The sequence below is a fragment of the Myxine glutinosa genome, unplaced genomic scaffold, assembly GCF_964187855.1.
Source record: "Myxine glutinosa unplaced genomic scaffold, kmMyxGlut1.1 SCAFFOLD_2903, whole genome shotgun sequence".
NCBI lineage: Eukaryota > Metazoa > Chordata > Myxini > Myxiniformes > Myxinidae > Myxine > Myxine glutinosa.
The window spans coordinates 25,001-35,260 of NW_027618997.1; the positions used below are offsets into that span (position 1 = coordinate 25,001).

The following is a 10,260-nucleotide window of genomic DNA, read 5'->3' on the forward strand; positions in this document are numbered from 1 at the left end:
ATGTGCTCCGTGCTCTGTTTGAACAGGAGGGGCGGGGTCGCCGGGAAGAGGCAAGCCCAGGGCGCGCCACGAGGGGCGGGGCTGTTCAGCCCCATGCCCGAATAAGGGAACAAGCCCGTAGCTCGCCATGAGGGGCGCGCCGTTCGGCGCCATGTAAAAATAAGGAGGCAAGCCCGTGGTATTGCCATATAAGGTCACAGAGCACGGGGGGAGGGCGGTACCGAAACCGACGAGGGCGTGTCACACCCGCGCTTGAGGATGAGATATGCGTGGAAGATCGCGCAAGAGAGAGATGAGTAAGGGATCCCCACGTTGAGTCCCCACGATCCCTCGGCAGATGAGTTGAGTCCACCACAGAGTCCACCACCACCAGCTTGGAGACCACCACCACCAGCTTGGAGTCCACCACCACCAGCTTTGAGACCACGCAGTTTCGACCCGCTGCGACGCGGGAGCCAGATTGCGGTGGCATCGGTGGCCGTCGAGGTCCTGCCCGACGTCCCGTGCGGGATCAAGCTCCAGCTCCGGTTCCCGTTGGACCTTCCTCTCCTTCCAGTCCTTCCATTCCTGCCTGCAATTTCCCCATTCGTGTGAGTTTGATTGTCGTCCGTTTTGTGTGTCTTGTCCTGGGGTATTAATTAAGACTGTAGGTAAGCTAGCGTTGCACTGTGTCTCCTTGATTCCTTCTGTCTTTATTTTATTATCCTTCCTCCTCCTTGGTTTCTTTTGGTTGTAAATAGTAATAATAAATTATAGTCGTATTGCAAACCCTTTTTGTCTTCTTCTTCTTCACATCCGTCGTCTTTGTCCTTTCCCAATTGAATACCTGTGGCACGATTTGGCCAACGTTAAGGAATCGGGTCTAGTCTTTGTTAACGGTTCAGGCCGCGGCTGCCATCCGCTCGGCAAATTACCATCTTATCCGCGGTCACGAACGAAGCTGCTCACCGGCCTTTCCGGAGGTCGCGGTGCAGCTTCAGGGACCACGTCGGTCAGTAACAAGCGAGGGGACTAATACCCCCTCAAAGGGGAACCATAAGCCGACGTCGGGTTCCGTAACAATTGGTGCCAGGAGTGGGATTCGAGGCCCGAACCAAATTTTTAAACATCTAAAAAAAAAATTGGTCCAAATTTGGATCGGCCAACATTGCAATAACATCTAAATTTAAGTCGTGCCATGGATGGTCAAGATGATCGGATGCCGGTGGGGGAAATATAAGAGGGGGTAGAATCGACCCAGGACCCCAGGGAAGAAGTGGGGAAAATGGAGGAGGAGAGCAAAGAAGGTGCGGTCGTGGGGGTTACAGGCACACGAAATGGCGGCCTCCCGTACGTGACTGCGACAGCCGAGCCCGCAGTGCCAATGGACTTTTGCCTATTTATAACGCATTTCATGGCATCTATGAAGGGTGACAGTAGGGGATTGGATGCAATGATGGCTACCCAGGGAATCGACATGAAAAAAAGGAGGAAGGGAGCAAGGGACAACCCGGAGGGATATCGGGAGCGAATAAACGACAGCATTAAAAAAATGGGGGAGATCGTAGACGGCATGGGAGGCGGGAGAGGCACATCGGTGCACAGCGAGGTAAAGCAGGTCGAGAAGCGCTGGGTGAGTAAAGCGGAGAAAAGCACGGGTAAAATGACGGGTGTAGAGATCGCGACCCGGGGTTTGGGGCAGCCGGCGACCGCTGAGGTAGGAGAGAAAATTTTATTAAAGCCAGCGGTCGTTGAGGCGAATAAAGAAAAAGAAATAATGGGTATAGTTAAAATTGAAGAGACGACGGAGGTAGCCCGGGAATTGCAGGGAGAAATGGATTATGTACAAAGTCCGTGCTCACATCACGATGCTGTGCTTAATAACCCAAATGAAGATTTGCAGGTGTTGGTGCAGGGAGGAAGAAGACCCCCGAAGGTGAGACGGGCTGTATGTGGTGCCGGGAGATTTTGTAAGAGGGGGTTTGGCGCGAAGAGAATTGTCGCGCGATTGGGGTCGATATGGCACCCGGGCGTTGGTGAAGGGTCCCGTGTGAGTGGAAATGGCGCGCTTGTGGAAAAAAAGTGTGCATCGGGGAATGGGTGTGTTACAAAGTGCGAGTGTGAAACCGAGTGCGAGCGGGAATGCACGTCGGGGTGTACGGAGTGTGACACGGAGAATGAGTTGGTGGTGGCACGAGTGCGAGAGAGCACATCGGAGCGCGAGTGTGAAACCGAGTGCGAGCGGGAATGCACGTCGGGGTGTACGGAGTGTGACACGGAGAATGAGGTGGTGGTGGCGCGAGTGCGAGAGAGAGCACATCAGAGCGCGAGTGTGAAACCGAGTGCGAGCGAGAATGCACGTTGGGGTGTACGGAGTGTGACACAGGGAGTGAAAGCGATACGGAGTGTACGTGCGAGGGTGAGTGTGACACGGAGAGTAAAGTGGTGGTGGAACGTGTGCGAGGAAGCACACCTGAGTTGATGGTGGCGCGAGTGCGAGAGAGCACATCGGAGCGCGAGTGTGAAACCGAGTGCGAGCGAGAATGCACGTCGGGGTGTACGGAGTGTGACACAGAGAGTGAGTTGGTGGTGGCGCGAGTGTGGGAGAGCCCATCGGAGCGCGTGAGTGGGTGGATGCAAGAGTGCACGCCATGGTGAGTGGTACGGAGTACTTACCGAGTGAGGAGAGTGCGCCAGAAGGTGCGCAGGAGGTGTGGTGTGTAACAGGGAGTGCGTTGGTGGAATGGACGGAGTGTGTGGAATGTACGGGCGGCGTTGGAACGCCGGGCTTTGTAAGTGTGAAACGGGTCGCGTGGGGTGAGCATGCAAGTGAAGCATCGACGTTGACCAGGTTAGCAGCTAGGGCGACGGATAACGGGCGCTCGGTGCGCGGAGCGCTTTGTTGGATGCGAAGCCTCGCGCGGATCGATGCTGCGTCGCCCTGCTTCGGAGCGTCGCGCACGATTCGGGCCTGGCCCCGCACGGTCGAGTCCGGGCCTTGTCGGGCGAGGCGACCGGTCCGGTTCAAGGGCGAGTGGGAGGAAGCGGAACGGTGCCCCCTCGTGGGGGCGGAGTTGCGACCGGGCGAGATTGAGCCATCGGGCCCGGGACCGCAAGGTACCGCGCCGAGATGGTGCGTGGAATCTCGGCCCGACCAAGCCCCCCCCCCCCCCCCCCCCTGAACCGAAAGCCGGACGGATTCAACCTGCAGGCGAACAAACCACCCGCGTTCATTGCTCAGCTGTGCGAAGCCGGGCTTTGAGAATGTAACGACGCACCGAGGCTCAAGTTTAATGAACGGTGATGATGATAGTGTTTTTGATCCGAAATTTAGAAAAGTGAATAGAATTGGCAGATAATTGGAAAATTTTTGATTGATTGCAATTGGATGAGCCAAATTGGTAGTGAGAGATGCCCGATGTGGAGGGATGGCAACTCTGCCATCCCTCACAGCGGGGGCAAAGTAGCACTAGTTATGGGGTTGGCAGTGAAAACTAGCCCGGGAGGGTTAGGATATCGTGTGTAGGGACCTAGAGATTGACCATAGGTAACGTTAAGGTTAGGTAGCAACATTGAACCGGTAGTGGGGACATAGAGAGGGTAGTTGGATGATAATGACGAGGGAGCGCAATAATGTAAGGGGCGACGGGGAAGAGCGAGTTTTAGCAGGGCACCACGTAGATTAGATGATGCCGTGTGAGTGTTGGAGGTGTATTCAAAAGTGTATTGAGCGTGGAAGTGTATGGAGCAGTGAGTGAGGAACGATTGAGATTGCACAGGTGTGCAACTGAACAGGTGTATGGAGCAGTGTATGAGTGAGTGATGGTGATGTGTGTTGTGTTGACCAAATGGTCCCAGGAGGAAGAAGGGTGCAGGAAGCACCAGTAGGAGTGATTGCACAGGTGTGCAACTGCAGGTGTATGGAGAATGGTTGTGTGAAATACATGGAGTGTGGAATATATGGAGTAGGGAATGGATGGTATGGAGTGAGTATGGTGGAAACTGTGGAGTGGATGGTGCGAAGGTGTGGATGGGGGAAAGGAGGATGGACCCCCATCACGAATACCCGGGGAGGGTAGTGTAAGTGTTAGGTAGAGGGTATAGGTAAATTGTGGTTGGATATTGGCATCTGTGGTGCGTGTGGAAGAATGGAGTTTGGATGGGTGCATTAGTGACGTGGAAATGGCTGGGCGTGTGGCCTGTTAGTGTGTGTAGTTGATTGGGCACTCCACCACTGTGAGGATGTCGGCCAGGTGAGGCCGCAGGTGGGCTCTGGGAGCCGTTAGAGTTGTGGATGGGGCCCGAGGATCCGGAGGACGGACGGACTGTCGTTGTCTCCGTAGCCCAGTGCCAGAGGGCACCGAGGGGTGACAGAGCCAGGAGGGGCCTTCCCCAGTTAGATAGGTTAGGTGAGGAGCAGGTAAGCTCGGAGACAACGACAGTGGTGGAGGTGTGCAGGTGGGTAGACCTGCTGGGAGAGCTACACGACTCAGCCCTGAAATTGTGCAAGGGCACAGGGAGTTGAACCGGGGGAGTGAGACCCCAAATTGAGGAAGCACCACAGTTTGGTCAATGGGAATTGGTTTTTAGAACCCATAGTGTAAGTTGGCCAATGGATTGGCAGGGAAGACCCCGGGTAGTGTAAAGTGTGTTAATGTCATTTCGAGAATAGTTAGGATTAAGAATCTCCTTGCACCATCTGCATCCACTCACCTGAGGTGACGCGACTCCACACCATGCCAGGTTTTATTATTTTTATTGTGCAAATGTTTGGAATGTGAGACGCATCATGACGTGGGTGTGACATTGTGCTTTGTTGTTCCATCTCTCCCTCCTTATGAGGATTGATGATGAATTGGTGATGGCAAATTTTGGTTAGAGGGATTGTGGGGACGAATTGGGTATGGGGGAAATATGGGGAAGACGTGACGATAGCGACGGATTTGTAAGGTGGAGTGTAATGTGTAGATTGTTGTAAATATGGGGTAAGGGCAAGGGTAGAGTAGGTGACGGGGGGGGGGGTGACGTACGGTAGGGACGAGCTTTTCTCCGCTCCGTCTCCAAACGCACCTCGCCTTGCATTGCCTTGTTTGACGTGTACCCTTGTGACCTTACCCCTCGCTCACCTGTCTTTTCCCCCCCCCCTTGTCTCCCACACGAGGACTGGGCGCCGAGGGGAGCGTGCGGGAGTCCGCCATTGTGCGCCCGAAACTCTCGCAACCACAGCTGTCTGCATCGATGCACCACGTATGGACCACATGTCTGTGGCTGAGCACCACTGATGGACCCTATGGGTTGGGGCATGGCCCCTCTGCTGGAACCGGCCATGAAGGCCCGAGATCTTGCTGGCGGACCTTGGTCACAGGGCACCGATGCCACACAGGTGAACCACAATAGTCGGCCCTGTGGGCCATAAATAAATAAAAGAACAATGGACACGGTTGTGCACTTTTATTATGTCCAAATAGGCCGCCAGCAAAGAAGTTGACATCAGGAAGAATACCAATGGCCAGCAGAGGGAGCCGAAGAGGAAGACCAGCACCAGGGTGTGTTGGTTTATTTTTACTGAACTGTGGTGACTGTGCACCGATTGGTGCTTGAGGGTGCTTTGGTGCGTTTTGGGTGCTTTCTGGTGCGGCGATGCAGGGCAAGCTGTCTCCCCCCCAAAAGAACAATCACAGGTCCTGGGTTGCGTATTGTAAATAAAAGTAGCGTCAACTGTAAATAATACTCCCCCATCGTAAATGTATAGTTTGACGACCATTCCGCAATTCGGTTAGTTGTGGGCGTAAATCTGTTAGGCAGGGTGCAATGGAGCAGCGGGACATACTTATTTGTGTTTTAAAACTGTCACACTCAGGGTCAGGTTAAATGTAGAGGGAACTACACCTACGTGCCACACTAAAAGTAAAGGTAATAGGCCCGGGACGTGCCTAAGAGGAGGAGGGTGCAGTGTTGTGGATATGAGAATTGTGTTTTTTTATTGTGTAGTAAATGGTAAAATATCACCCTCCTTCCTCCAGTTGTGTATAAAGGTCAAAAGGGCGTCCCTTAGTTAGGTCATATACAATCACGTTAGCCAATCATAGATTTCCTCCTTGTTGGTAGTTTATTTCCTTATTCTATGTAGGTTAAGGCTGTGTCTTCCATTAATTGACACTCCATTGCACCGAATCAAATAAGAATAGCTCCCCTTCAATAATTACATTTCCCAGCCCAAACTCCCTCTCTGGGTAAAGCAGCTTCACAAGTGTGGGGTGCGCGCCCTCTCATTTCGCTGCAAATAGTGAATATGTGCTCCGTGCTCTGTTTGAACAGGAGGGCCGGGGTCGCCGGGAAGAGGCAAGCCCAGGGCGTGCCACGAGGGGCGGGGCTGTTCAGCCCCATGCCCAAATAAGGGAACAAGCCCGTAGCTCGCCACGAGGGGCGCGCCGTTCGGCGCCATGTCCAAATAAGGAGGCAAGCCCGTGGCATTGCCATATAAGGTCACAGAGCACGGGGGGAGGGCGGTACCGAAACCGACGAGGGCGTGTCACACCCGCGCTTGAGGATGAGATATGCGTGGAAGATCGCGCAAGAGAGAGATGAGTAAGGGATCCCCACGTTGAGTCCCCACGATCCCTAGGCAGATGAGTAAAAGATCCCCACGTTGAGTCCCCACGATCCCCACGATCCCTAAGCAGATGAGTTGAGTCCACCACAGAGAGTCCACCACCACCAGCTTGGAGACCACCACCACCAGCTTGGAGTCCACCACCACCAGCTTTGAGACCACGCAGTTTCGACCCGCTGCGACGCGGGAGCCAGATTGCGGTGGCATCGGTGGCCGTCGATGTCCCGCCCGACGTCCCGTGCGGGATCAAGCTCCAGCTCCGGTTCCCGTTGGACCTTCCTCTCCTTCCAGTCCTTCCATTCCTGCCTGCAATTTCCCCATTCGTGTGAGTTTGATTGTCGTCCGTTTTGTGTGTCTTGTCCTGGGGTATTAATTAAGACTGTAGGTAAGCTAGCGTTGCACTGTGTCTCCTTGATTCCTTCTGTCTTTATTTTATTATCCTTCCCCTCCTTGGTTTCTTTTGGTTGTAAATAGTAATAATAAATTATAGTCGTATTGCAAACCCTTTTTGTCTTCTTCTTCTTCACATCCGTCGTCTTTGTCTTTTCCCAATTGAATACCTGTGGCACGATTTGGCCAACGTTAAGGAATCGGGTCTAGTCTTTGTTAACGGTTCGGGCCGCGGCTGCCATCCGCTCGGCAAATTACGAACAAATTTTTGCAAATTACGAACGAAGAACGAAGCCGCGGTCACGAACGAAGCTGCTCACCGACCTTTCCGGAGGTCGCGGTGCAGCTTCAGGGACCACGTCGGTCAGTAACAAGCGAGGGGACTAATCCCCCCTCAAAGGGGAACCATAGGCCGACGTCGGGTTCCGTAACAATATATATATATATATATATATATATATATATATATATATATATATATATATATATATATAAATTATATATATATATATATACACACTTTATACCCCTTTAAAATATTTTTAAAATAAAAAAATTCTAATATGCTGGCTCAATGGCCTAATGGATAAAGCATCAGACTCTCAAGCTGGGGATTGTGGGTTCAAACCCTGTCTGGGTTGGATATTTTTTCCCCTTACTTTTTCAAGTCTTTTATATCGTCTTGAATAAAGTCTTGTACGATGAACAAATACATTTTGTTTGTATTTAAAATGCATCTTGTGAAAAATGCCTGGCGCATACAAAAGGCCCCTTTATATGGGGTGTGCCATTTGGCAAACTATAGAGAAGAAGGGACATTCTTGGGTAAAATCCCAGGGGCATAGAAAAGGCCCTTTTAAATAAGGGTATGTGCCACGTGGTAAAGTAGAGAAAAGAAGGGATATTCCATAGCTTATAGAAAATGTCGAACAATAGAAAAGAAGGGACATTCAAAAAATCTCGTGTGCATGCTGTACTACCCTAGTGTTCTTAGGAGGAACCAAGTAATGCTCCAGAACATCTCATAAAAAGGGGTGGCCTACGTCTGGCAAATAAAATACATTTACTTCTTCATGCAGGTGTGTGAATCAAATTGGCACCCCTTTATGTGAACTTTTCTGGAGCATTACTTTGTTCCTCCTAAGAACACAAGGGCAGTACAGCATGCACACAAGACTTTTTGAATGTCCCTTATTTTCTAGACTTTACCACATGGCACATACCCTTATATAAAGGGGCTTTTTCTATGCCCCTGGCGTTTTTCACGAGATACATTTTAAGTACAAACAAAATGTATTTGTTGATCATACAATACTTTATTCAAGACAATATAAAAGACTTGGAAAAAGTAAGGGGAAAAATATTCAATATCATTTTGATGCTGTAATTGTCTTTTCTTCCATTAACTTCTTTAGGTTTCACACACAATTACCTCCTAATACGAATCCATGGTCCCTGTCTGATTAACTAGTCCGAAGCTTCAAAGTATTGACTATAGCTGTCAAAACTGTGAATTTACTCCAAGCTTATTTTTCTTTGTGAATGCACCTGAGCTTTCACAGTGCAACAAACCACATTTCTTTCACACAACTTTTGGAGTGGTGGAGGGGGAGGGGGTTTGGTACAGTTGCATGGTGGGCAATAAGTCTGTGCACAGTCTATTTGTAACGATGTTTCTGCAAGAATGGACTTTTCCTACCAGAATAGGAAACATTGTTATGCAGTTATTGAGGCTTCTGGAAGAGCATAACGACAGTACAGCAATGGATCGACAGCCAAAATGGTGCAAAGGAAAAGTCTGAATTGATCTACAAACAATTCCTGGTCAGAGTTGATCAGTTTTCTTTTCTATTTTGATTCTCAGCATGACAAGAAAGGGCTTTATACTTCACTGTTCTCTATGATGCACAATCTAATGTGTTCCACTTATTCTTTCATTTTTGGTAGGTATTTTTTAAAGGGAAAATTACTCCTGAATTTCTCTTGAAAATGCGTGCCCCCGTTTGTGCTGCCGCCTTCACCTGTTGTGTGCAGATGAAACTGCAAAGGAGAAAGATGATGAATTCCGAGCAGCACTGGAGAAGGCTGTAATATTGCAGGCTGGATATCTCATTACAGCATGCCACGAGCTCATTCAGTCAGCTTTGCCACCAGGGAGCTGCATCGACTCCCTCCTGAAGCTCATTGGCAGACTTTATAGCACGCTTACGGGCCTTGTCAAGCATGTGAGGCTTGCTTCTCTTCACCGACTTGGAAATGCTTTCATTTTCCCAACTTGCTTAAACATTGTGCATTTTCTTCATTAGTTAAGGGTCCATCAAATAGAATGCTCGATGTTTGGTATAGATCTGCCATTTAGATCAAGTTTAGTGAATTTTTCTTCTCAGGTGTAATGTACCTATCTCTCCCTGTGTGTGTAGTATCTGCAGGTGTACGCACTTTCAGCTGGACACCTGCCTGCTCGCTTCGAGAAGCTGGTGTGTGTATGTGTGTGTCTGCGTGGGTGTGCTTACTATGCTTCATAAACAGTTTTGAAAGATTTATTTATATTAATGTCAATGACATCTCACACTGTTAATCAGATATGATTTGGTCTTGAGAACAGTTGTTGCAATGCAAAAACAAAGCTATTTGAAAACTTATTGTTAAAGTTATTGCCATGTGTTATCATAACCAGAGCAGCAAAAATGTTCCATATAGTGTTGAGGGAAATCTTGTAAAGCTCTTCACGTGGTGAAGCAAACCATTTGGTAAAGTGTATGAAGTTGTACATCCCAGTTGAAATGTAGTGTCCTTTGTTAATTTATTTTTTGGGGTGCTTGAGAATGCGGTTTGTTCTTTGAAAAGTTTCATTATACCAGTGTGAATATGTTATTCAACTGTTGTGTTAACTGTGTGTTTTAGGTGAGGCTTTCAGGCTCACACCTGACTCCCCAGTGCTACGCATTCATCACCTATCTCCAGGTACACTCACCATTATGTAATAATGGATGAAATCAATTAATTATTAGGACGTTGATTGAAGTATGCTAGCCGTTGTTGGAAACAAGAAGAAGCTGACATTTGGGTGTTAACCCTCGATCAATGTCCTGCTTATTTCATCCATTGTTTTATCTGTTTCCCGACCCAAATCTGCACTGGCCTTCAGCAGCTAGACTAGTTCTTCTTTTATTTAGCCTTATGTAGTTTACTAAAGTCATATATTTGCTATTATGGAAGAGCTTCTGTCTGTACATGTGGTTCGTTTGTCATCATTCCTGGAATACAATAAGATAACT

General features: G+C 49.3%; 1 protein-coding gene across 1 annotated transcript in view; it reads left to right on the forward strand.

Moving 5' to 3' along the window:
- The window catches only part of LOC144889343 (Fanconi anemia group I protein-like), a gene marked incomplete at its 3' end in the record, with an annotated part of 26,606 nt that extends 16,660 nt beyond the window's left edge, over positions 1–9,946 (forward strand). The window contains exons 3-5 of the mRNA XM_078769530.1: positions 9,017–9,207; positions 9,403–9,459; positions 9,887–9,946. Coding sequence (XP_078625656.1) covers positions 9,017–9,207; positions 9,403–9,459; positions 9,887–9,946 — 308 coding nt within the window. The remainder of the gene's footprint in view (positions 1–9,016; positions 9,208–9,402; positions 9,460–9,886) is intronic.
- Between the last annotated feature and the right edge of the window lie 314 nt (positions 9,947–10,260).